The 27,420-nt window shown below is 47.8% G+C and overlaps 1 protein-coding gene across 1 annotated transcript; it reads left to right on the top strand.

Moving 5' to 3' along the window:
• The first annotated feature begins 11,898 nt into the window (after positions 1-11,898).
• RND3 (Rho family GTPase 3) lies at positions 11,899-25,630 on the top strand. Its single transcript, XM_064661680.1, has 5 exons — positions 11,899-12,275; positions 12,375-12,462; positions 19,127-19,236; positions 20,699-20,833; positions 23,573-25,630. The coding sequence occupies exons 1-5, from the start codon at positions 12,126-12,128 to the stop codon at positions 23,822-23,824; spliced, it is 735 nt and encodes a 244-aa protein (XP_064517750.1). The 5' UTR covers positions 11,899-12,125; the 3' UTR covers positions 23,825-25,630.
• Positions 25,631-27,420: the final 1,790 nt, after the last annotated feature.

The raw sequence follows: 27,420 nt of genomic DNA, 5'->3' as shown, positions 1-27,420 counted from the left end.
GTTGCCCAGAGAAGCTGTGGCTGCCCCTGGATCCCTGGAAGTGCCCAAGGCCAGGTTGGACAGGGCTTTGAGCAACCTGGGCTGGTGGAAGGTGTCCCTGCCCGTGGCAGGGGGTGGGATGAGCAGATCTTTAAGGCCCCTTCCAACCCAAACCTCCCAAGGCTCCGGTGCTGGATATTGGCAGTGCTTCCAAAGCACCAGGCCCTTCACAGGGAGGAAGGACTCAGCAAGACTAATGACTGCTTTAATTAAATACAGCAATATCATTAACCCGCTGGAGTTCATCAAATTAGTGTTGCAAATGAAAACCGCATTGGCCTCATTTTCGGGGAGGCGGTTCCAGGAGGGAAAACAGCATTTTGCTCCTGAAGACGGTGTTTGCTTTTCCCATAAAACAAAACCTCTTCTTGTCCCCCCTGGAGCTTTGGCTCTCTTTAGTTTTCCACCAAATATTTGGTTTGGCCCTTCCGTGTTTTGGGGGTACCCGTGGTGAAGGTGTTGGCACAACGGGGGGGTTGCCACAGGAAAATGTTGAGAAAGAGGGAGAAATAGGGGACTTTTTTTGGGAGGAGGAGATGCCAGTGTCCCTCCTGCAGCACATAAATCGTTTGTGGAGTTCAAAATAACCCAGCATCCGTGCAGGTTGGCCCCCTGCCATTCATTTTCTTATCTCTCTTGTTTGCTGAAGGGTGACTCAGTGCAAAGCTAACACGGTGCCCACGGGAGAGCTGCTGGGAATGTGCTGATGTCAAGGGCTTGAGGGCTGGGAGGGGGGATTCCCACCTGCTGGAGAGGAAGGAAGAGCAGCGATAGGGATCCCCCCGCCAGCACCCTGGCTCGTGGCCCAGGCCACTCTCCTTGCTTATGTTGCACTTGGGGGAGAGTGTCTTAAATAAATACAAGCTTTGTACTCCAGGGCTGGTGTCCTGCTGACACAGGGACAGGGGGAATGTCCTTCTGCCCAGTGCTCACTGCTGACAGAGCTTGGGCTTTCCTAGGCAAAAAAAAACCCCCTTGGCTCATCCCCAAACCCTGGGGTTTATGTGCCCTGTGAGCACATGGGGGGTGTGGGGTAGCCCAGGTGCTCCTTGCTGGGATCCTGAGGATTTCTGTCTTACCCATGAAATGCTTGGACCACCAGTTTGAGATGATGGGAGTCGCTCAGCTTGGTTTCCACACCCCTATTAATCACCTTTCTCACCCCCCCCCACTGAAAATTCAGGCTGGTTTTGCAAGGCTGAGTAAGATGAAGGAGTCAGGGAGTATAAATCTCTTTGGGTTGAAAGGTCCCTGGAGCCCAGGGGTCCCCAGGAGATGCTCCTCCGTTTTTGGCATTGCAGGGGCATCACTAAAAGCAGTGACTGAGCTTCTCCTATGCAGGGATCCAGGGGAGCCAACCAAATAACTAATTAACCCAGCTCCATCAGCAGCTCCTGGAGATGGCTCACAAGATGAATGCTCTGCCCTGGGAAGGGATGGGCAGTACAGGAGGGCTCCCTGGAGAGTCCCCACTGCTGGAACAGAGAGGTCTTAACCCCAGAGATGAAGCAACCTCGTGCCTTTGGGAACACTTTGAACAGAGTTGCACAACAAGCAAAGCTGATTTCTCCACCTACAACCCTGCTAAGCTCCAATGCCCTCAACTATAGCTGTGTCCTGAGGGCTCTGATCGCCCTGTGCAGCCCCCTCACATCTGCTCAGACCAGGGCACAGGTAGGATTTAACATGAGAAAAATCCTCCTGGTTCTCCAGTAATTCCTTTGTTATTTGATGCCAAGAGGTTTCTCCACCAGGAGCTGCTGCTGTGCTGCCCAAGGGCTCTGGCACAGGAGGGAGTAACCTGGTGCTGCCCTTGGGTGCTCCTGACCCGGCTGTGCTGGTGGCACTGCCACCCTGAGGGGACATCCCTGGTGTCAGGCAGGGAGCTGCCACCCCCTCAGTGCAGCTCCTCACTCTCCATGCTGGCCAGGCATTGGTGTCCCCAAAATCAACACCACGTGTAAATCCTCCATCGAGGAAACCAGGAATTCTCTGGGCTCGATTCGCGGCGGCTTTGGAACCGCCAGGGATGTGAACTGGCTTGTCTGGAGCACCCACAGGTTCCAGGTGTGGTTAAACTGGCACTGGGGACAGGATGCCAGGCAGCAAATGCCATCACCCTCCTCGCCCAAGCCCAGGGGACTGGCTGTGCTCACTGGCACGACCCTCCAGAGCGTGTGGATCTTGCCCTTTCCCAGCTGCCATTCCTTTTGGAAAAGCAGCTGAGAGTGCTCCTGGTTTTCCTGAAACATTCTAGGTTTGCACCACGGCCCTCTGGCCCAGGCTTTGCTCCCTGGATGTTCCCTCTGCCCTCCCACTACCAGGATCAGCTCAGATTTAGTGTCTCCTTGTCCTGGGGACAAACATGGAATCTGCCAGTCAGTGGAAGGGCAGTGGAGGAAGCAGTTCTGGAATGTACCATCCTCTGGCAGCAGCACCCAAGGACCCATCAGGGAGGGAGCAGAGGCACCCAGCACGTTTTCCAGCCAAATCCCAGGCTCCCAGGAGGCAGCAGAGCTCTTTTGGAGGAGGTGGCAATGGGTTCACCCTCCCGGTGCCCTTGTGAGCCTGGGAGTTCCTACGAGGCTCAGATAAGGAGAGAGGCACGGAGACGTGAACTGGCTTGCCCCACATCCCACTGGAAAACTGGCAGGAGAACCAGGAACAGAGCAAATTTCTTTTTCCTTGGACCAGAAGATTCCAGAAAGCTGAAAATGTACCTATTTTAGTGTCTAAAGTCAGCTTTTAGTTACTGCCAGTGCACTGCCCTCTCTGTCACCCTCATTTCCTCAGGAGAAAACTGTTCCAAGACCATCCTCATTCTTCCAAAGCTCAATTCCTAATTCCCTTTTTCTTTGAGATTTGCCATCCATCCCCTGCTGATTTTCACAGGGATTAAGTTGTGGAGCAGTGCTGTGTGTGCACTCAAGCAGGGATGACCCTACACCGGATCCCATTCCCACCAGGAATACCCTCTCAAACCCCACAGCATGGCAGAAACACCCTTGGCTGCTGGATACTCCTCTCTCCCCATCACTATTTTTTTAGGCAGGAGGTCAGATGAGATTTCTGTGCCAGATGTCCCCCCAGAGCTGTGAAAACTATGGAATACTCCAATTAATTTGGAAAATACAGCGGGAGAAAAGCTATGTAAGCATTGAGAGCACCAGCCCTGGCTTCTGCCTGGGTCTTTCTTTATGAGAGGTGATTATACCCTTATAATTAATTGTTGGCTCATGGCAGTAAAGGTTTGACTTGCACAGGCAAGTTGGAAAGAGGGAAGCAGCCCTGGGATGGGAAGCAGATATGTGGGAGGACACAGCATTCTTTTCCCACGTTGAGGAGCAGCAGGACATGTTAATTCAGCTCTGGAATTTCGCTCCCTACCTTTTATGGCGAAAAAATGAGGCTTTCCTTTGACTTTGCTAATACATGTTCCAGCTGAAATCCAACCTGGGCATGAAAACCCAGCCAGGCGTGTGCAGCCACTCACCTGGATGTGCTGAGCATGGAATATGCAAAGGGAAAGCTCAGCTCCAGGCTCCTGGAGGCTCCTGGAGGCTCCTGGAGGCTCCCAGACCGCCCCGTGCGAGCTGATGTCATGGTTTTATCTGAGGACAGGATTTGGTTCTTGTTGCTCTGTCTTGCCTTCCAGATGAAATAACTAAGCTCAGTAATTAATTTTTAATGCAGCCAGTGTAGGCAAGGGGAGTTTTGGGGTGATTTACACCCCTGCTGTGGTTTCCAGGCTGTTCCTGAAAGCTCAGAAATGCCTGGATCCCTCCTCTTGCCCTGCTTGGTGGGGTTTGGAGGTGAAGGGATGGAGCAGCAACATCCTGCAGGATCCCTCCAACCCTTCCTTCCCTGCACACTTCACACCAAGCTGAGAACAAAGTGAAGCTGCTCCACCAGCCCTTGTGTCCTGTAACCTTCCAAAAAAACTTGTTCTATTTATTAAACAGCAGCGTAGGAAGAAGACATTTAAACCTTTGAATGATTCATTTGCAAACACCTCACGACAAAAGACCAAAGAGCAAAGGTGTTAGAAGACCAGTTAGTCCTTTCTGAGTCATGCAGTTCGAGCCACCAACTTTCCCTGCCTGTGGAAAATCTCAGGGTGGAAAGTGTGTGAAACCTGCTGCAACCAACACTTCCCTAATTAGCCTAATTAGGGAGTCAAAGTGTGACCCACAGATGTTCACACTTTTCCAGGACAATCTGGTTTAGGAGCTGCTGAGGTGGGAGAGGCTTTTGCTGTGGGGTGGGATGGCAGTGGCAGCTGTGGGACCCCCAGCCTGATGCCCACCATCCATCCATCCATCCATCCATCCATCCATCCATCCATCCATCCATCCATCCATCCATCCATCCACCCGTCCTGGTGCTTTCTGAGCTCCAGATCCTGGAAAAGTTGCACCCCTCCACACACCATTCCAGCATCTGGAAGCGAGCAGAGAAATGGAGCAAAACTCTGCATTTTATCTTCCTGGCTGCAGGCACACGGGTGAAAATCGAGGCCAGGGCCACCGTGACCCAGAAATGTCCTGTTTGACCCGGGGGCCTGGTTTAAATCTCATTTTTGTGCTGCAGCCTCCCTCCAAGAGCCCTGGAGAGCAGCTCCTCCCAGAGCACAGATCCCTCGGCCGCGCAGGAGCTGCCTCAACAATTCCAGTTAATTAGAAATTTAAGGGCAAGGACTTGCTCGAGCAGCTTTTGCTTTTCCAGTGGAACTTTAATAAGGTTGAACATTTGCTGCTCTTATTTTTCAGCCAGAGATTTCACTGCCCAATCCCATGGATGCCTTTGTATCTCCCAAACCCCAGCATGGCACTGCAAAGCACTTCCCACGGAGGGTTTCTCCTCTCTGTTATTTGATTTACAGAAGCTCCAGGCTCTGGACATACAATCCCCTCTGCTTGCTACAAGACAGTGGGTGGTTTATCCACATGGATGCCCGTGGCCATCCTGCTTTTCCCCCATGAAATTCCTGAGGTTTTTCCACAGATCAGAGGCAGATTAATCCCAGCCTGGCACGAGTGACCCTCCAAGCTAAACCTGCCAGCCCCACAAGTGGTGACATTCAGCTCCGAACTCCCAGTCCCTGACACTTTATGGTGGGAAATGCCACGCCTGGGGGGGGGGGGGGGGGGGGGGAAACAGAAAACAACAATAAAAATCAACATTGAAGCATGTAAAGAGTTTCAAATGGCCCCCAAAAAAATGTTTGCTCTGTTTTCCGAGGGTCTGTGCTGCTGCTGTTACTCATTCACACGGGCAGGAATGCCAAGTATGTGTGTGCAGCCAGGAAAGCTTTGGTTCACCGAATATTTGAGGCTTGGTGTGGTATGAAGGGGTGGGGAGCACAATTCCAGCGAGGAGAAACACGCTGAACCTCCTTGGAACAATGAAACCACCCCGGTGGGGCCGCAGCCAAGAAAACACATTTATCAATGCAGAGTTTTCTGCTCTTCAGCAATACTTTAAAGCTGCTTTGCCTTCAGGGAAGCCCTGGGAAGTGCAGGGAATGGGGAAGGACACGCAGTACTGACCTAATCCACTGCTTCCTAATCCTGGAAGCTGTTCCCAGTGTCTGAGCTGGGTGAGAATTGGGGGGTTGCACAACCTCACTCGTTTTTTCCAACCCAAAATGGGATTAAAGTTAAAAGATTTCAGAATTCCTTGTGAAATGAAATCATCCGTCCTTTGACTAAATATTCCAAGTTTGCTCATTTCCTATATATTTCCAGAAACTGCATTAATATTAAATTAATATTAATTAAAAAAAAAAGGTTAAATCAGAATGGTGCAACCTCAGCTGAGAATTTCATATCGGAGACTTTCTAATACCAAATTTTACTGAAATCCAAGAGTTCTGCAAAGGAAAGTGGCCTTCAGCATATCAATATTTCTGATGGAAAACCATCCAGTCAGAAAATTTTTATGCAGCTCTAGGCTAGAATTTCCTATCAAATAGTTCTACTGTCTCCCCAGCAACTGGCACTGCTGATCCTCTGCGAGGAATTTCCATAATTAACCTCCAGGAACTGAAGAGGAAATCTTTTTGTCTGCAGGATGTTCCCCAACAACGTCTAGAAATCATTTCACTCCGAGCCAAAGCACGATAAATTCAATGGGATTTTCTCCACACATTTCAATGGATCTTTGGATCAAACTGGTTCAGATCAGAGTTCAGACCCAGATCAATGTAATACAGCTCTGGGTGTTTCTTCAAATTCCGACGGGGCTTTGAATGAAATAAATCTCAAAACAATCCTTCCTTGTTGTTGAAATTCGATCCTGTGTTGTCATCCAGATTAAGGACACGGACTCTTTGATCCCCGTGGATCCAAGCGCTTCCTGAGATGTTTGTGCTGATTTTGTCGGAGCCAGGAATGCACAACAGCATCAGGAATTCAGCCCAAATCCCAGAGTTACAGCTGTGGGCTCGGAATGCTGAGTTGTGGCTTCTCCTGTGTGTTCCTGCTCGCTGAAGGCTGTTCCCTGCAGCACCATCCTGCAGCAGGGAATGTCCTTGAGCTGCACGTGATTCCATGGATGGCAGAACACCCCTGATGCACGATTTGTTCTCCCTGTGAGCGCCGGCAAATCATCCATAATGGAACAGCCAAGCAGCAGGATTTGCATGAGATACTTTCACTGTGTTTATCCAGGAGTTTGCCTGTTTTAGCTGTATTTACCCAACTGGAATAAGTTCTGCTTCAGGGGAGTTTTGATCTGAGGCAATTCCCCAGCTGGTGGGATGAGAAGGTCAAGCAGCCCTAAGGCACAGTGGGTGTGTCTGAACCTGAGCCCTTGCAAGAACCTCCTTGCCCCGTCCCTGGAAGTGTCCAAGGCCAGGTTGGATGGGGCTTGGGGCACCTGGAAGGTGTCCCTGCCCATGGCAGGGGGTGGAACAAGCTGGTCTTTAAGGTCCCTTCCAACCCAAACCATTCTGGGATTCCCCGATTTTAAGAAGTGGCCCCAGGTAACATTACTCTGGCTCCTAAAAGACCCATTTTCCTATTCTCAACACAGGAAGCTTTTCCAGAGGCAGAATCCAGATATATGTGTGAATAATCCACATAATTTTCCTGGCTTTTACAGAGCCTCCTTAGCTGGGTGGTGTGATGGGAAGAGAGCAAACATGGGAAAAGGCTGATGGCCTCACTTCACTGTGGTCTCCACGTGTGCTCCTGGAAAAGTCATTTATCCACTGTATTAACCCTCTGTAAAGGGGAGAGAACATCACACCTGCCATTCTGCTGATGCCATGTGGATAAATATCTTGGAATGGGCCCTTTGGATACATCCCAGGAGCTGCTGGCACTGCCAACAGTGCACGGGGCTGCCATGAGAGGTGGGATTCCTGCTTGTGTGTGAGTAATTACACCACAATCGGTATTTTAAAATACCTTGTCCTCTGCCTTAATATCCTGCCTTAATTATTAAGGGCTTTTAAAAGCATTTTGGAGGGTTTATAATTTTGTTAAAGCGTTGCCCTCAGCTCTTGAAACTTGGAATAGCTGAGCTTTATACCCCATCCAAGCTGTAGCACCCAACGACCTGTCAGTCAGGTGAGGGAGAGTCACTTGTCTCGAACTAATGTTATGAATTTATTCAGCTCTTCCTCGGCAGTGTAGCTACAGACAGATTTCTAAATGCCAAAATACAGGATTATAAGAGTGTCAAGCTTCATTTTGTTTTCAGTTCACAGCTAATTAGCATTGATTTTCATGCCGATGTTCCTGCATATTATTACACCAACATCAGGGAAGGGGAGATGCTCGTTCTCACCCTGCCATCATCCATTTTAAACCCTCGCTGGAGCAGGAGGAAATTGGGGTTTGGTGCCTTGGCAGGGTCTGAGCCACGCGTGGCAGTCGAGCTGCTTAAACCCTGTTTTTCCTCGAGCGAGAATTCCCTACAGAATTCCCTACACAGGCAATGCGGTCTCTGATTTGAAGTCTAACCCCTCGTGGCTGCCCAGGAAAGTAGCAGGAGCTCTGTTTCCAACATCTGCAGGAGGTTAAGGATTGGGAATGGACCAGAATTAGCGGGTACTTGTGACCTCAGCGCTTCTCCCCGTCAAACAGGCCGGCTCGGATCGCGTCGCTCACACGGCAGAGCGAGAAATAATCTCTTTTCATCTGTTAAGAACTCGAATATGACATTGATAAGCCCCGCAGAAGAGATAACAAATGGGTCTGTGTTCAGGAGGCGGCCGTGAATAGCGGCCCTAAATGAGGCAGGGATTACACGGCGGCCCGGGAGAGGTGCAGATGTTTCTGAATAGCTGCTCGTTAAGGTGACAATACAACTCCGTGGGCTGAATGGGAGCCGGGGAAAAAAAAATAACCCGTGATCCCGAAATTAATGACTATCCCCACGTACTCACGAGGGAGCCCACGCTTCCGACACACAGGAAGCACGCATTTCCTAATCCACAAATGCCTGACCTTGAACCTTCAGAATGTTCTTTTAATGTGCCTCCCCTCTGGCTGCGCCCAGAAAGGAGGAGGAGTGGGATGTGTAAGGCCCGCGGTTTATGTGTATTGTTCCAGACTTTCCGTGGATGCTTTAGGAGTTGGCGTTGAACGGAGAGAGAGACTTGGAGGGCAGTTTTACATTTAAATCGTGGAGCACTTACTCTGAAACCGAAAGCACTTGTTCTCAGCTGATTTATTACAGCAGTAGAAAGCGTTAGGACAGATTAGTTGTGAGAGCAGAAAAACGTATTTTGATATTCCCATGAAATCTTATATCAGATTGGGAGTCATTACCACGCCACTACTAGATTGTGTGTGTGTTATTAATGCACACAGAATGTTTTCTTGGATGGAAAGAGGAGAAACTGTGAAAGTCTGGGATGAGATCTGGAGAAAAAGGGGGAATTTGAATGGAGCAAAGCATGGACCTCTCTGCCTTATAAATCCAGATCCAGACTGCGTGTGAACAATACTGATGGAAACCCCAACCCCCACCACGTTATCAAGATATGGGAAAAGGCATTAAACTTAAGAGTATAACATGAATAATAGTTTTATGGGGATTAACATATCTGGAGCAGCTTCCCCAAGGAATGACAACGAGCTGGAGGTTTCTGAGCAGGCAGGAAGTGGTTTATTGATTGTCACCAGTGCCCAGGGCACTGCAGGGCACCCCAAAATCCCTGGGGTTCGGCCGGGTGATGCTGGCAAGCTCTGGAGAGGAAAAAACAAATCATGTAAACATGATCTCACTGGGAAGAGTGGTGATGGAAGCTCTCTGCCCGTGATGAGTAAGTGTTTCTTGTGCGTTAAAGTTTCCACATTCCTCACATAGCTGGATGAGGGTGGATTTTCCATGTGAGCTGTGTGAGGGAGATGTCTCCCCCAGCCCCGGGGCACCAGTTCCTCCTCCAAGGTTTGGCCAAGCCAAACCACCAAGGAACTGGCAGCATCAGCACCGGCTTTGGTGCATCTTGTGTCCATGTGTAGGAAGGTGCCCGGGGAACTGAACGGGAGCAGATGTTCACACCCAGCTCCCATCCAGGATGAACAAAGAGCTCTTTCAACCCCGTCTTCTTCCCTGCCTGTATTCCACAGATTCTGCTCTGTTGGCATGTTGGACTCAGAGAGGCAGAGCAGGACCTCCAGAGCTCTGTCCCACCTGCCCCTGCCCACGAGGCTGCCACGTGTTTCAGTGCAGAGTGGAAGGGGAGGCAGAAAAAACAGGATTTTCTGCCCTTTGGAGAAGACCTGACAGCATTGACACAACTGTATTTTTCCAGGTTTATCTCCTCTTCAGATATTGACAATTGAAAAACAGGGAGAAACCCACCTTGCAGTGAGCATTAAGTTTCTTTGCTTATTCCTCCCATTCTACCATATATCCAAAATCCTTGGTTGGATGGAGGCTGCAAAAGAGCTGAGATTAGCTTTAAATTAAAAACAAAAAAAGAGATGGAAATCTGTTTGCTCCAAGGCTTTACAAATAAGGCACACGCTGCAAATTTCAGTGTTTCGCTCGTGATTTCCAAACAGAAACCAAATTCTTTGGAAAATTCATTAGAGATGAGTAATTTGACCAGATGAAGATGTGACACGTCACAGAAAAGTCAAAAATATCAGCGCTGAGCTTTGAAATGTCATGTTTGGGATTCTCCTGTGTGAGTCAGTGCAGCATCTCCCTATGGTCAAACATGCACGGGACGGTGGCGCTTCCTTTTTTCAGCGTGTTGTTGTAAAACTTGATGAACTGCTCACGTTTCAGCCCAGAACCGACACGGAGACAGTTCATGACCTGGATGACTCAAGAGATAAGGCCAAGGCCCCACCTTCAGGAAGGACACTCTTGTGTCCGGCTGCGCCAGGAAAAGCCTGGGCTGAGCAAAGCCTGGGCTGAGCAAAGCCTGGTCTAAGCAAGGAGGGGAGGCAGGCTCTGCTCCAGCCCTCCTGCTGCTGGCAGCCCTTTCCAAGGGCATCTGTGTGCCATGCAGAGCCATATGGGAGAGGAGAGGAGCACTTGAAGGAGAGGAGTGTTACGAGCCGCTCACAAACCAGCCCTTGTTCGGGGCTCTCCCTTCAGGAATGATGTCAGCCCTCAGCCAGTTTGGCTTGGGGTTGTGTCCAGGAAGCTGAAAAATAGGAAGTTAATGATGGGCAGCACCGATCTCTGCTCTCTGGTGACCTGAGGGAATGGCTGGAGCTGTGCCAGGGAAGGGTCAGGTTGGATCTCAGGAAAAGGTTCTTCCCCCAGAGGGTGGTTGGCACTGCCCAGGCTCCCCAGGGCAGTGGGCACAGCCCCAAGGCTGCCAGAGCTCCAGGAGGGTTTGGACAACGCTCTCAGGAGAGGGTGGGATTGTTGGGGTGTCTGTGCAGGGCCAGGAGTTGGACAGGATGGTCCTTGTGGGTGCTTTCCAACTCAGGACATTCCACAATTCTACACTTCTGTGAGATCCCGACATGCTCCTTGTGACCATATTTTGGGGGAAAAGCCCCTTCGCCCACCATCACGAGCACCACCCTGCTGAGCCAGCCCTGCGGGGCAGTCCAGGCTGAAGGTGGGCGGCTCTCCTGATCCCAGGGGCTCTGCTCAGCCCTCCTCAGCATCCCTCAGCCCTCCTCAGCTTTTTTCAGCCTTCCTCAGCCTTTTTCAGCCCTCCTCATCCCTCCTCAGCATTTTTCATCTCTCCTCAGCCTCTTCACGTTTCCTCATCTCTCCTCAATTCTCCTCAGCCCTTTTCAGCCCTCCTCAACTCTCCTCAGCCCTTCTCAGCTCCCCTCAGACCTTCTCAGCCTTTTTCAGTCCTCCTCATATCTCCTCAGCCCTCCTCGTGTCTCCTCAGCCCTCCTCAGTTCTTCTCATCTCTCCTTGGTCCTCCTCGTGTCTCCTCAGCCCTCCTCAGTTCTTTTCAGCTCTCCTTGGTTCTCCTCATGTCTCAGCTCTTACCCCTCCTCAGTTCTCCTCATTCCCCCTCGGTTCTCATCATCTCTCCTCACGTCTCTTCTCTCATCCCTCCTCATCCCAGCCTGAGGGACTGGACCACCCTGAGGGACCCTGGACCACCTGTCCGCCCCTCTGGAGGCCACACAGCCCCACATACCGCAGATTCCCAATCGTAGCGCTGACATATAGGGACGGCCTGTCTAAAATTTAAAAAGAACGCCACGAAAACGCCCTTTATTGTCCCGCCGCTGCCCGGGGCGCCGCGCCGCCCTCACGCCGCCCTCCCCTGGCCGAGGGGCTGCCCCGCCGCGCGGCTCCCCCAGGGGGCGCTGTGCTCCGCCGGCGCGCGGCGGAGGGGGGCGTGGCCCGCGCGGGCGGCGGGCGGTGATTGGCGGGCGCGAGGCTATAAATGGGGGCGTGCGGCGGGGGGACAAAGCAGTGAGCGCGGGACCGGCGGGCGGACGGGCGGGAGCAGCGGCGGCGGCGCCTCCGCGGCTCTGCCACCTCCAGCTCGGCACTTTTTTTAAATTATTTTTACCTTTTTTTTTTTTTTTTTTTTTTTTTTGCGAGGAAACCGTATTGTGCGTGGGTTGGTTTTTTGGTTTTTTTTTTTTTTTTCCTCTCCTGTCGTGGCCGGCCGAGGGACTAAGGGGAGATCAATGAAGGAAAGAAGAGCGAGCCAGAAGTTATCGAGCAAGGCGGTGATGGATCCCAACCAGAACGTGAAGTGCAAGATCGTGGTGGTGGGGGACAGCCAGTGCGGGAAGACCGCGCTGCTCCACGTCTTCGCCAAGGACTGCTTCCCCGAGGTGAGAGGGGCGGCAGCGGGCTTGGGGTTGGAACCGGGATGGGATCGGGGTTGGGGTCGGTCCATGCCGGCGGTCTGACCCTGCGCTGTCTCCCGGCAGAGCTACGTCCCCACCGTGTTCGAGAACTACACGGCGAGCTTCGAGATCGACACGCAGCGCATCGAGCTCAGCCTCTGGGACACCTCGGGTGAGCGCTCCCTTCGCATCCCGGGAACCTGGGGGGGGATCCGCAGCTCCCGCAGCCCCTCGCCCGCTCCGCATCCAGCTGCTCCTGGGGGCTTTTTTATATATATAAAAAAAAAAAAAATCCGGGATGTACTTTAAGGACATACTTGGCTGAGGGTGTGGACGATTCGTCAGCATTGCAGGGGTTTGTGTCCTCACCTGCCTGCGGCGAGCTCAGCCGGGCAGCTCCGGCGGCACCTTCGCTCCGCTGCTGCCTGGAAACCCTCGCAGGAGAGTGAAAAGGTGTTTTTACGGTGATGGTAAATGACATCAGCTCGCCTCGGAGCTCCTTGTGGCCTCCTTAATGCCTACTTGGTGTTTTACAAAATACAGGACTTTTTTTTTTTTTTTCTCCCACGATGTTTTAGAGAGTCTTTAAGGGCAGGAAAGGCTTTTTTAGGGAAAGCCTTTAGCCATTATCCCCCGTTCCTCTGTTATCCCTGTTCCTCTAAGATGCAGAAGGAACCATCCTCTTCTACATAATGAAATAAATGCTGAAGGTCCTCTTCGTTTATCCAGTTGCATCTTCAGTGCCCATGCCAAAAACTGGCTGAAAGGTTGAGGTTTTTAGTGCTTGGCTATCTCAGTCGACATGTTAAGACATGTTAAGACATGAACTCTCCTAGATCTTGATAATTTGGACTGAGCTTAGAGCCAGGGGGGTGAGGATGCACCCCAAACTTGCTGCAGAGGAGCGTGGGCAGCCAGGGTGTCTCTGCTCTGGATAACTGAGAACTCTCAGGTGTCCAGGGGTGAGTGACACCATGAACCATTAACAGAGGTGTGGGAGCATCATTATCCACAGAACTGATTGAGGAAAAAAAACCCTGGAGGAACCTGCCAGGACACACAACCCCCTTTCTTCTTCAGGCAGCCCGTGGCGATGGCTCGTTAATGCTGAATTTGGAGGCAGCAATTTCTGCTAAATGTGACAGCAGCTCTCTTACCAGAAATGAAAATGTTAATCCCTCTTTTAAAAAAAGGAGTTCAGGAGGCGGGTTGGCTTTCCTCGTGCTCTTGAGGAAATGATTCCAAATTCTTGCAACACGATTACTGGGAAAAGGCAGTCTCAGCCCACAGCCAGTATCAGCGTGGCTCTGAGCTGATTTTTTCTTCTTCATCTTCTGCCAAGTGAGACTTGCAGACTTCCAGAGTGTGTCTGGTTGGAGCTTTCATCCTCATTACTAAGCTGGCTTTAACCGTGGAATGAGGGCTTATTAAAAATTAATGGTTATTTTGGAAAATTTTATCTTTAGCTATTAAAATACACAGGTGAAGCTGTTTGACCATGGGAAGGTTTGGGATCTGGATGTCCAAGGCTGGAGACACCCATGTAATGAAATATTCCATAGCACTTCAAAAGGCAAATGCAGTGGAAGGAACACCTTGGCAGCCTTTTGTCCTCTTGGGACTGTCCTGAACTAACAGAAAATTTGGTTGAGTCAGAAGCTTGAGATCAAGTGGGTCATTTGTCTGGCATCCAAAAACTAAGAGGAAATATTTAAAGAAGCCAATCCTTGGTCTTATAAAGTGTTGCTGAGTGGATCCTTTGCCTGTAGGAGTCTGGATGGGGAATTTTGTCTCCATAAACATCCCTTCTCACCATCTGCAGGAAGCAGCAGTCCCCAAACCCATTAACCCAGAGCAAAATCACATCAGCAGATAAGAGCCAGCAGGAGATAAGATAGTGTTTTAGCACTATCTTCAAGTCTTGGTAATTTAATTTTTACAAGTCTTTGTCCTGGTCCTCTACTGAATTAGAATATGTGTCTGAATGACGTTTTTGAAGCAGGGCTAGGTCTAATTAACTTAAAAATACGACTGATTGACTGCCAAGTGCTAATGGAAGATCATGGCCATTGCAACCTGGCTGGAGTCAGGGTGAGGTGCTTCAGGATCTCTTGAAAGAGGGGGAAAGATGGTATTTGATTGCAATACATTGCAGATACTTTCAAGTGCTTATTGTCCATCTTTTCTTTAACTCTTTTCCAACTGGGAGCATCTAACAGGCTGCTTTACCTTTTATTCCCTTCCTTGAATTAAAATTGGGTTTTGCAGTGAATCCTTTGGAAGGATATACTTGACTTCCAGCTGTGGGTTAAAACAGTCTCGTGTCAGGGTGAGAACGGGCCCTGCTGTTTATAATTCTTTATTGTATAATAACAATGTGTTTTTTACTAGAGGACCCTTAGGTACAAAGTTTAGGAGTCATGCAGCTGATAGGAAAGTTTAGAGCTGACTGGCAGTTTATGGGGAAGCTGTTGTCTCATATTCCTATGGGCATATCCAAGACACAACACACTCTTACAAGTAAAGAGTGGAATGGGAAGGTTCATTATTCAAATGTTTTCTGGTACTGTCTAGTTCTGCAAGTCATTAGAAGGATTTAAATTAGCCACAGCATTAAGGGAAGCACTTGCCAACTCGAATTTCAATTGGGTTTTGGACTACCAAGCCTCCTCTCAAAGCAGGAATGTCTGGTTGCAATCTCCCTGCACCATAAATTATTCCACTCTGTGGTAACATGTGGTAGTTTGGAGCTGTTTGGGAGCTGTGGGCTTGTTTTGGGAGGTACAATGTTAGAATTTCTCCAGGTTAAAGCTTCATTTTGTACTTGCACAGTAGTGGAACACTTCTCTATTAGTTATCTATCTTTATCTGTCATGGTCTAATCTAATTACCAAGTTTTTTGGCTCTTTCCATTGAAAGTGATATTTATATTTCTTGCTTGGACAACAGCAGCTGTGGCATAGGAATCACATACATTAATTAGGTATTCATACCTGGGTCTCCCTAAAATGTATTTTAGGGCTTTTTTTATTGCTTGAACCGTGGAAACTGCACTGGATACTCCAATAAAATAATTCACAACAGGGCCAGAAATACTTGGGCACTGCTGGGGATTAGCAGGTAATTAAATCCAGAAGGGCCTTGGAGCTTTAAGTCAAGTTGGCTTTGCTGGGATTTGGATGTATACAATGTACTCAGTGTCCATAGAGAAGCAGAATATTAATTATGAAGTTTGTGCTGTCTCTCTTTCCCGAGACTGAAACTTAGAGGAATTAAAGTTCCTAATTCCCAAAGTTCCCTGGCAGTAACCACTTTAAAGGAAATGTCCAGTTTCTTCCTTTGCCTTCCAGTTCCACTTGGAAGTTGAACCATGTGATTTTCTTATTTTAATGGCAGAGTAACAGTAACTAGTTTTCTTATTTTTTATTTTTGTTTTTAATTTTAATTGGAATTAAAATCAAATCACCTCCCAAAGTCCTGTTTTCTTTGATGAGAACGCTGAAGATGCCCTGGATTTTGTGAGATCACAGGTTCTGTGGTAGCCCAGAAAAATCACCTGAACTCCAGACCAGCCAAGTTTTTTTGGAAGGAGGAAAACCAGCAGCAGTGAATCAGCTCCTTGGAGCAGCCACTGTGTGTTTGATGTGTTTTCTCTGGAGCTGATAATTAAGTGAGCCCAAGGGTTTGGGAGTGAAAATGCTGCTGCTCATCTGTTGTTCTTTCACTTGACTGGACTCCAAAAGGCTACAAAGACCTGAAGCCTGGTGGTGTGGAAATAGGAAAGTCTTGCCTGTTACTGAGCATCACTTGCCTCAAGGCCCACGGGCAAGTGGTGGGACGTGGGGCTGAACCTCCTGCTTGCAGCTGCTGGTGGCTTTGGATCCTCCAGGCAAACAGCTCTCCCTGATTTAGCACCTTAGAGCAGTGCTAAACCACCAAAAAATTCAGTATTCTCTAGCTAGTAACGATATAATTCTATTATTTATTAAGATAGCAACATGTAAGCCTAAGCTTGAATGTCTAGAGTATCTACTCTAGACCAACATTGCTGGGGAGGGGTTTGATTTCAGTTTAAAAGCTGAATTTATGTTGGACTTTGCACCAAATCTAAGGGTTCAAGAGTAGATCGTTCTTAATGTTTCAAGTATTTTACCTTAAATTATTTAAGCTGCCAAACAAATAAAAAAAGGAGGGTTGCAGTTGGAATAGACTCCCAGCACAGAGGGAGATGAACTATCAGCAATTCCTTGCTAAAACTGAAAAATCACCCGTGTTGTCCTCGCCAAAAATGTTTTATTTTGTAGGAGCAGGATCCCAAAAACAAATAGGCTGATTTTTCTATTTTTTCCTCCACAAATACCACTGCTCCAGCCCTGCATTTTCCTTCTGTTTTCGAGGGTTGGCAGGGCTTCAACTCTGCAAACTCAACATGAAAAAGAGCGAGCTGGAGTTGTCTGTTCAGACTTGAGTGAGCCTCATTCCTGGCATTCCTGCCTTCTGAGGGTTTCTCTGGGATGAAATGCCAGCCTGAATAGGCCTGCACAGTGAGAGCTGCAGCCCCTCTTTATTTGCACAGCAATAAAGGCTCAGTTATTGCTGCTGAATGGGAGCAGGAAATTTCCTTTGTGGATCCCGCAGCCCGAGTAGTTTAAACGGTTCCTGTTTGTTCTGCCAGAGAAAAGGTGTTGGATATTCCTCTTGGCCTTGAAAAATACATTTATCCCAGCTCAGCATCTTTACCAGGAGAGCTCCAGAGGGAAAAGCTGAGGAGCAAAACCCTCAAAGCTCCAGCTGACGGGGTGGGAAGGAGTCTCAGGGCTGGAGGTGGTGACTCTGTGTATACATAAATACGAGCTGGTGGACATATATGGTGTGTTGTATCCCTGGAGCCTGCTGAGTGAGGAGATAGGTATGTGTCTGAGGAATTAGTTTCTGGGTGAGGCTTTTTTTTTTGAGCCTCCTTTCCAGCCAGCAACCACTTGGCATTAAAGCTCTTCCATCCTGCCCTCACATGCTGGAGCTCAGCGGGGAGATGGGCTGGGCTTTGGCCAGTTTATGGCACATTGTCCTGCAGTTCCTCTGTCCAGGGCACATCCCTTGGCCCCTGGGGCTCCAGGAGGAATAACTTGGCCCTGGGGCTGCAGGATGGAGCTGTAATAGCAGTGCTGGAGATAGCTGGGGAGTAATTAGTAGGGAACATGCTCATTGATAGTCCCTGGGAGCGGAGCTGAGCTCCAGTGAGTAGTTTACTACGGGTCACCTCCCTCAGAGTTGTCCCCACCATGTCATTTAGTGCTGAATTCAGTTAACTGTGGTGTGAAGAGCAGTTCTTGACAGCTGCCTCTTTGTCAGCTTGACATCATTTATGAAGATGAGCATTTGAATAAAACAGCCTCGTGCAACAAATTACCTTCTGCTACCTAGTTTGGTAAGGCTTCATTCCCCATGTGTTACCCTTCACTTCAAAAACAACATTCCTGGGATTCTTGACTCCTTTCCGTGCTGCAGAAGCTGCCCAACTGAAGTCATACTGTTCACACCATCCCCTGCTCTGCCTTGTGCAACGGCCTGTCACTTAAAAACTCAAAGAATTTCCCTAATCCCTCAGCCTCTGAGGCCTTCCAGCCAATTAGTCCCAGAGAGCTGGGAAATTGGTGGCATAATTAGCTGATAACTCCCCAAAAGCTGTGGTTTTGTTGAGTGTGTCCTGTGCTGGGTTGGAGGCTCGTGAGAAAAAAAAATAAAAATACAGAAATAAGGGCGTGTTATGAGTTTTAAGTTTCAGGCATGCATTTTAAAGCCCAAGCTCTTGCTCTGTTGAGCCACTTAACTGGTTTAAGCACCTTTTTAAATCAGAAATAAGTTCTCCTCAGGTGGTGAAGCACAGCAGACTTCAGGTCAAACCAGATGCTGGCTTCCTCTTTCTTAGGGAAAAAAAAGGAAGATTTTATTTCCCCAAACCTGTTGCCAGATTCACCAGCTGATTAAAATGACATTTCTGATGTATTTGTAGCTCTGCACATCCTGAGCATTCTCAAAGAAAGCCCTTCCCAGCTCTGCAAGTAAAACATGCCCAAAGTACAATATTGTGCCTGCATCTGTTCCCCCAGATCACTAAATTAGCTTTGATCTCCTTGATAAAAATCCGGTTTATGGGCTAAACATAAACATTTATTGCAAGCATTTATTGGTTTACAGATTAATGAGGCTTTTTGTGACAGACAACTTGCCTGCCTGCAGGACTGGGATTCCTTCCTGCTGGACTCCTGCAATAAATGCTTTAAGTGGAAGCAAGAATTTCATCTAAAAATTCCCAATATCCATGACAACTAACGAGGCTTTTTTGCCCTTGGAGCTGTTTGTTTTAAATTAACTGTTAGGCAAATCAAAACTGCTGAATTTCAAAGCTTTTTGTGTGGTTTTTGTTTTTCCATGGAAGCACAAGTGTGGCAAATCTCCTTTGAGAAAGCCCTTTGGAGTTCAAGGATTTGTTCTCCCAAGTCAAATCCCTGCAGGTTAATGCTGGGACTTAAACTTAGGCTGACCCTGTTTCCCTCTCCTTGTTGTTGGGAGGCTTTTGGTGGGAGCTGGATCACTGGGGTGCCATCACTCTGAATTACTTGGGAAAGCTGCTGCTTTTGGAGGTGAGAAACAGTAGGAAAGTGGGGAAAATGAACAATGATGAATGTTTGGGGAATACTGTTCTGTTGGAGAAAAAACCAGCTGGGTGCTGTTAAAGAATTTAACTGAAAACTTCTCTAAACTTTCTGAATAAGCTCGAGTAAGTGCAGAAAATAAAATATAAACTAATAAAAACGTTGTTTGTTTCCCTGCAGGGTCTCCTTATTATGACAACGTCCGTCCCCTCTCCTACCCAGATTCTGATGCTGTCCTGATCTGCTTTGACATCAGTAGGCCAGAAACTCTGGACAGTGTCCTAAAAAAGGCAAGTTTTGGGAAACATTTGAGCATAGAACTGTTTGAGGTGTTTTCTCCTCTTTAAATCAGTGCTGCTGTTCCTCCACTGGAAACTTCACTTCGTTGCAGTGCTTTGCAGGGCTGGAATTCCAGCCCTGTTTGTTTGAAAGGGGTGAATTAATTGGAAACAAAAGCTCTGCTAATGGATGTTGGGGGCTGAAGGAAATTCTCATTCCTCAGCCCTTAGACAGCAGGGAGTTGCTGAGGGTGGTGTGAGGTGCAGCAAGGAATTGTCTCTCACGTGATGCTCCTGTGAGAGACAGGATTGAGAAACTTGGCCATGTTGTACAGGTGGTTAAAACGTGCCAGCCAAGGGTTTGGACTCCTGCCATGGCTTTACATAATTCCTCAGCCAGTGACAAGTGCCTCTGGAAGCCACCAGCAGACCAAGCAGTGGCATGGAAATACAATCTCAGTGACCCAAGATTCAGAGCCAGACTTTCCATGAGGGAAAACATTGAATTTTGATAATCAGGCTCTGTGTTCAAGGTGGTCCTGGTGCTCCCCTTGCTGAGCATGACTCAACTTTGCACTGTTTTTTAAGGCTTAATGACCTGAAGTTCCTCTTTTTTCTGTAGTTGGGGCCAGTGGTTCTTGTCTCACTGGGATAAAGTGGCATACAATGCTCTGAATAGCCTACAGAAAATGCTCAAAAACTACTCTCTCAGCTACAAACTGTGCCAAGAACCATCCAGAACTGTGTTTTTATTCTCTCTGATAATGTTGGTTACTATAAGGTCGCCTCATTGTGTAAGTTTTTCTTAATATGCTTTTAAACCCAAATTATAACCTTAGATTTTAGGGATTATCATCTGATCAGGTTATGCTGTGAAATTTTTGACTTTCTTGTGTTTTTAACCTATTAGGGATTCTCATCTGTTCACAACCTTCTGCTGAATTTTTGGCTCTCTTGTGTTCTCAGAATGACTTTGTAGAGAGGGAGGAAAACAAGGGATCTATCACAAGTTCTGTCTGAAGGGCATTTTGATGGTTCACAGGTTGAACCTTAGACAGATTTGTCCAGTTCTAGGTGTGAGGATTTAGCCCTGAGCCAATATTTAGCAGTGCTTATTTTGTGGTAGCTCTGTCTTGAGGACCCACTGAACGTGGCGACAGCAGATATCAAATATCTCTGGCTGGGTGTGAGAAGCTACAGGGCTGCAAACCTTTACTCATGTAGGTAAATAATCTCATTTCCTCTTGCTTAGTAAGTCAGTGGAATGAATGAGTGTGTGAGATACTAAGATTTCATCCCTGACTGGGTTGTGCTGGAGCTGATGCCTTCAGAAATCAGCTCCAAGGCAAAACAATTACAAGATAATATTTCTGTGTGGGATGTCATGGCTTATTAAACTTCATCTTGTACCTATTGCTGCTTGTGGATTTAAACATTTAACCACCTGGCTTATAACAACAACTTAATTTTACAGTGGAAAGGTGAAATCCAGGAGTTTTGCCCCAACACCAAGATGCTCTTGGTGGGCTGCAAGTCGGATCTGCGCACGGATGTCACCACGCTGGTGGAGCTCTCCAACCACAGGCAGACCCCCGTGTCCTACGACCAGGTGTGTGCCACAGCCTTCCTTGGACTGAAGGGTGGAAGATAAACCCCTTTTCTGTCACTGTAGCCATCTTTAGGAACAATTTCTCCCCCCTTGTTGACATCCTGGAAGGCAGATGTGCTCTAGGAGGTGAATTCGAAAGGGATGAGCAAAGGCAAAGCCTGCCCACAGATTGGATGCAGCAGGAAATCCTGCAGCCCCACAACACACCATAGCTTTAAACACCATAAGATTGTAGCCTTACTGGTTGCAAAGAGATTTTTAAATGAATTGTAAATAAACTTAACTCATTCTGCTCCTGAGGACACCAAAAAGGAACTGAGAGCTGACACATCTTATTTACTGACAGATTGGGAAAATTGCCCAAAATGTCTTAGGTTTGAATGGCATTCATTTGACTTGTCATCACAACAGGTGTTTGCATCTAATCTGTCCCTTTTAAAATCTTGTTACCTTAAAATACCTGGGAAGGCACCTCATAGCCCCTCTGAAGGTGGCAGCAAAGCCAGAAAGCACCTTAATTCTTGGAAGTGTTCTGAGCTGCTGGGGAAGTGAGAAGTCTGGAGCTATTAGAGGACAGAAAAATCGAGGTGTGAAAGGGAAAGGAATCAGGTCGTGGGAAAGCAGGAATGGGAAAACTGGGCTCTGAGGTCAACTTGCCTTTATTACTCACATGTGTGTGATCACTGCAGCTGAATCACAGTGGTGGTGACAGATCCACCCTGTAGGAGGGAGAGTGGTACCTCCAGAAGCCACTTCAGTGTCTTTATCCTGTGCTATCAACCAGTTTTTGATGTTTTATTCACGATCTGAGATTCCCAAACCAACAGCTCCTAATAAGGGATTGCTACTGCTGCTCCTGCAGCATGTTTAAATTGAGAAATTGCAGTACTTCAGTAAAATCACCCAGTCTCACCCCTTGAGTGATCAGGGAGTGATCAAAAATCTGCTGGCAGGTGGAATTTTTCCCCTGGAGGTGGATTCACCCCTGGACTCACAGCTCAGCCTGTACCCCTGAGGAAAAGGAGTCAGCTGAAGACCAAGGGCTGAGCCAGGAGCTACTCCTTGGCATCCAAAGGGAAAATTGTATGTGTTCCAGGGAAGCCCATAATTTCCTCTCTAGTCTTTGTAAGCAAAAGCTTGGACTGAGCAGTGTTTGGTGTATTTTGTGGCTGCCAAATTCCTGGTGGCACGAAACAAACCCAGCACTCCTGCGCTGGGTCCTCCGGGGTCGAGACACGGCTTAATCTTAAATTCCCTCCCCTGGCTGAGTCAACATGGGATCAGAGAGCTTAGTGGGGCTTTCCCATTCCTCTGGAGTTCATAAGGAAGCACTGGGAGGATAAAGGCCTGGTGGTGACACCCTCCTCCTGTGTGTTACCCACTTCCACTGAGCTACACCTGAGCAAACACTGCCGAGGCTCCACGGCGTGGGTTGGTAGGAGCTGAGGTGTTTGACTGTGGGGAGGGCTTGTCCTGCAAGCCAATACTCCTTTATCAGCCACTCCCACTTCAAATTGATAAAGTGGCTGCATCACTGCAGGGTAAACAGTGAGGATTGACAACTGGATCTGATGAGGTTGGTGCCATCAGCCTGGCCAAGAACAAAGAGGAGGGGTTGGACCAGCTCGTGCCCACGAATATGTGAGGAGTGGCACGTCAAGGATGTGGTTGGGTTTCATAACTTCACCAAAGATTCATCCCCCAGAAGTAAAATTCCACTGAGACAACTCCATTTTTTCACATAATGCTGTATTGTGTCCCAGGAGCAAAATCCACAACAGGATATTGGGTCATTGTCATCTGTGGGTGTCACGTGTTGTTTTCTTTGTGCTGCTGGAACAAACATCCCTGCTTTGACTTTTAGTGCCCTCAGACTCAAAAAAGAAGGGCTCCTCTAACCCCTAATGTCCTTTTTTTCCATCTTTTCCCTATTCCCTGGTTAGATGTTGATAGAACCATCCCTGAGCCAACAGCCCACAGCACATTTCCCCATGAACTTTGCTTTAACAGGGGCAGCTGGTTATTCCTTAAGGCCCAGAATCCATTTTTTTCCTTGGAGATAGGCTTAAATCTGGGAGCTGCCAGCTCCAGACCTTTTCCAGGAGCATGTAATTCATGGATTCAAGCTGAGGTGAAACTGCTAAAGAGGCCCCACTAAGACTCTTTAGGCTTTTTGCTCTTGTTTGGAAGTCACTGAGTTTCTCTGATCTTCCAGTTTCTGTCTAAATGGTTGGATACTTGTTCAGCTCATCCTGGGAAGCAAAACTGTTTATTTTGCAAAATTAGCTGCTGGAGGTTTAGCTTTGGTTTTCACCAAAAAAAAACCTCAGCACTGAAAAGGAATTATGAGCTTTGCTTTGGCTCCCTCCAAATCTTAGTATTGATCCCATGTTAAGGTGATATTGCTAAAGGTGAAAGTGCTAAATAGGCAAATTAAGGGGAAAGTGCTAAATAGGCTAGACTAAGACTCTTTAGGCTTTTTGCACTTGTTTGCAAGAGTTTCTCTCCTCTTCCAGTTTCTGTCTAAATGGTTGGACACTTGTTCAACTCATCCTGGGAAGCCAAACTGTTTATTTTGCAAAATTAGCTGCTGGGGATTTGGCTTTGGTTTTCACCAAAAAAAAAATAAAAAAAATAAAAAACTCTGCAAAGTAATTATGAGCTTTGCTTTGGCTCCCTCAGAACCTTAGTATTGATCGCATGTTGTTTTTTGGGTTTTTTTTTTGTGTTTCCCCTCAGGGTGCAAATATGGCCAAGCAGATTGGAGCAGCCACGTACATCGAATGCTCAGCCCTGCAGTCGGAAAACAGCGTCAGGGACATTTTTCACGTCGCCACCTTGGCTTGTGTGAACAAAACAAACAAAAACGTGAAACGGAACAAATCGCAGAGGGCGACAAAGCGAATCTCACACATGCCCGGCAGGCCAGAACTGTCCACAGTGGCCACGGACTTGAGAAAGGACAAAGCAAAGAGTTGCACAGTGATGTGAAGGACCTTTGGATTTTTTTCCCTGGAGGAGGAGGAGAACGTCCAGGAGGGGGTTGGAGGCTCGATGAAGTACAGAAGCCACGTGGTGTTTTAATGAGGGGCTTTAATGGAGACTTCGCCTGGTGGGTGAGACTGTGCTTAGAAGAAAAAAAAAAAAAGGCTCTTGAGGTGGCATCAGGAAATGACACGTTGAAGAAAATGCCAAAAAAAGAATAAAAGGGAAACAAAATGTTTGAATGTTGCTGAGAGAAGAGTGAATGGGAAAACAACACTGCAAAGGAGAGATGTGGTGGACAGTGCTCGTTTCTTTTTATTAACGCTCTGCTCCTGGATGCTGCCACTTTGATTTCATTAAAATAATACTTTAATGTTTGGGGTTTTTTTTTTTTTAATGAAGACGTTGTTAACGTGCCCTTCTCATTAAGGAACTTACCCCTGTGACCTTCTAGTTGGTTTTCCAAAGGATATGATCTAATTTTTTTTCAGTAGCTCATTGTGAAAATGGAGAGGATTCCGAGGCTCGTGTGTCACCTGGAGGAAAACGCTGTGTGGGAAGAGTCTGGAGTTCTGTGTGATCCACACTGGGGATGAAGACACCTGTTGGAGGATTCCCAGCATTCTAGGTGGAAATGGATGGAATTTTGGGGGCGTGGGGGCACAGCTCCTGCCCCCCTTGCAGGACTCTGGCTCGCTGTTCCTCTCTGTGGTCGTGGCGTCGGGTGGCAGTGGCCTCCAGTCGTGGTGTTGTGTGTGGGTACGTCGCTGTAGGTCCCAGTGCAAGGTGCTAAGAGCTAGGATTGACTAATGATCCTTGGTTTTACAACCAGGAGAATTCCCTAAAGCCTTACTGCCCACCTGGGGAAGAAGCCCCCCAGCCTCCTGTGCTCCTGGCAGGAGCTGGAAAGCTGGGAGGGATCCCGGGATAAACCCTGCAGAGAAGGGCTGTTCTGGGATGTGGTTGCAAAAGGAACCCCCCCCAAAAAAATCTGCAAATGAGCCAGCAGAGCCAGGGCATCTTTGGTGATGCTCTTCAATTGGGGGGGGGAGAGCAGCCATCTCCTGCTGCAGATGGATGAGGAAATGGGGTCTGAAGAACTGTGAGGCCTTAAGAGGTCCCCAGTGGGAACTGGATGCTGCCCTTAGTCTTTCAAATGAACCCACAAGTATCCAGACACCAGTCATGGAACACGGGGGAACCGGTTGAGGCAAATTCCTTTTGGCTTAATGTTGTTCCACTGAATAAATCAGCCTTTTTAAAGTGTGTTTGCAACTCCCTGACCCACTAAACTTCTCTCAAAAGAAGGAGACTCTTAAGCTCTGCCCAGTGTGGTTGCTGCTTGTGGAGGACAAGCATTTCATTCCCGAGGGTGATGCTTCATTTTTGAAGTGTTAAAAGCTGCGTTCACTTGTGCAAAGGTGAAGGGTTTGCCATGATTATTAACTCTTAATTAAAACTCAGTTCTGTGTGTGTGTTCCTGGCACTTTGTTTCAGCAGAGAAAAGAAGAAAAAAAAAAACAAAAAACACTCCCATTCTGGTTATTTCCCACTAAAAGACGTTTTTGCCACCATAATAAGCTTTTAACTGATGCAACAGTGCTCTTAGGGCAGTATTACAAAATAGCTGGTAAGTGCTTCTTTCTGTATTTAAATATTGTGGAAAAAAATAAGTTATAACTGTCATAAAGCAGGACATTCATTACTTTTTTTTTTTTAAATTGTTGAAGTCACTTTGTATGTTTGGTTAATGTTTCTGCAGTATTTATTAAAATACCATTTTTTTTTCTTTGAATTAAAAAAAAACAAAAACAAGTAATTGCCTTGTAGTGGAAATGGCCTTTGTGTGGTAGTTCATTAACACTTGTGTGATTTGGGCATAATTGTGCTGAGCTACAGGCTGGGAAGGGGGGTGTGATTTGAATGGAAATCATTCTTCCCCTTGAACAGCCTTTTGGGCTCTTGTACATTATATTTTAGGGTGTAGCGTGGGTTACTTATCCAACTTATTTCCCCAAAATGCCAGAGGAAGAGGAGACTGGAGCAAGAAAACAAGTGTGGTTTGCTTTGCTTTGCCTCTAAAGGTGAATTTTGAAAGGCTTCATGTGCTCAGGTTGTGCTGTGAGTTCAGCAAAGGCTCATTCCCAGCCCGGGGATCTGCCTGTTGTCTGCCACCGTTGGGACATTGTGGATGCAGCTGGAAGTTGAGGCAGGAGAGCTTCCAGTTGTCTCACTTCTGGGTCTCCTGAGAGCTGTGTGTTCACTCTGCAGCTCTGAAGTCAGGCAGAAATCCCAGCAGTTGTTTATCTCCCTCGTTCTTGTGACATCCTTGCACTGCCCTGATCTTTCTCTCCCATTTCTCATGACCAAGCAGGTTTGTAGATGCTCTAATTACAGGAGTGAGGGGTTAATTAGCCTCATGCCTAAAAATCTCCCTTGTCTTTGCCATCTGAACTTGTCTTGTTTCAGCCTTTGGTCTCTCCAGCAGGTGAGTCCATGTGTCAGGTTGATGAGCTCCTGATTACTGAGCTTAAATACACCTTGTAGGTCACTGGTCCAGAACTGAGTCACCAGGAGCCAAACAGATCCACTCCTCCTTCAGTGACTTGGAATCTCTGTCCAGAAAGGGTGTTCCCAATTAATATTTAACTAGCTCTGTGGTTCCTCTCGGTGCTCTTGTAGGTTTTTGGTGTCTTTACCAGAACTCCCAAGTGCTGGAGGAGCAGCTGGGCCACTATTTCAGTGGTGCTTTTGTCTTCATCTTAACCCTTGTGGTCCCACATCACCAGTTCCCCAGCCCAGGTTCTTGGGTGGTTTTCCTGGCACCTGCCCATGGCACAGCTGGTGTTTGTTCACACTTGGCAGAGCAACATGACCCACAGACCTTCTCCTGGGGTTTGTAGACCCTCAGCAGATCCTCTGTTTTCTCTTTTCCAACCTCTGATCTGCTGCTTCCTTGGGCTTGGTGAGGCTGAGGAGTAGGTTAGGACAAGGGAATAACTTCTTGGAAGCCTCAGTTTTACTTTTGAGAGCCCCCCCTCCCCCCCCCAAAGTTTGTAATGAATTTTTGGCCCATTCAATGGGCACAGCCTTGGTTTTACATCACTCCTGTGTCACACCCGAGTGTGGTCACAGGTCAGATGGGATGGATTGGGAAGGTACTGGTAAATGTACTCTGAAAACATCCTTAGGCTCCTCCAGAAAGGAGATAAACCCCATTTTCAATTTCCCAGTGTTAATCACTGCCCTTTAATTCCACCAGCACAGTGGAATTTATTCCCTCCTTTATTTCACTCTGAGGGGACGAAAGACGGAAACGTCTTGATTTATCTACATTTTTCTTTTAACATTAAAAAAGAAAGCTGCTTATTCTGTCCAAAGCCACTAGCCTTGGCAAGGTTTCTTTTTCTCTTACTGCTCCCAGTTTTACCATTTCCTTCAGACCAGACCTGCCAGTTTTGTTGTTCACATGAGAACACGTTTCTTGCCAGCTTTGGCCACTGGTGGTTGAAACCTCTGAGCAGGGGGGAAGGCCCCGAGGTTTACGCCTCTAAAACAAGAACCTGGGCTGAGGTGACATGTGCAGGAGGAGCCCAGTTGGA

The sequence above is a fragment of the Pseudopipra pipra genome, chromosome 7 (assembly GCF_036250125.1).
Source record: "Pseudopipra pipra isolate bDixPip1 chromosome 7, bDixPip1.hap1, whole genome shotgun sequence".
Taxonomy (NCBI): domain Eukaryota; kingdom Metazoa; phylum Chordata; class Aves; order Passeriformes; family Pipridae; genus Pseudopipra; species Pseudopipra pipra.
The sequence above is the reverse complement of the archived record's forward strand: the minus strand, read 5'-3'. Positions and strand labels throughout refer to the sequence as shown.

Excerpts from the sequence above, each read along its gene's own strand:
- RND3 (XM_064661680.1), top strand. The coding sequence starts at position 12,126 with ATGAAGGAAAGAAGAGCGAGCCAGAAGTTATCGAGCAAGGCGGTGATG. Across the intron at positions 12,276-12,374 it reads CCAAGGACTGCTTCCCCGAG|AGCTACGTCCCCACCGTGTT; the intron begins GTGAGAGGGGCG and ends GTCTCCCGGCAG. Across the intron at positions 12,463-19,126 it reads CAGCCTCTGGGACACCTCGG|GGTCTCCTTATTATGACAAC; the intron begins GTGAGCGCTCCC and ends GTTTCCCTGCAG.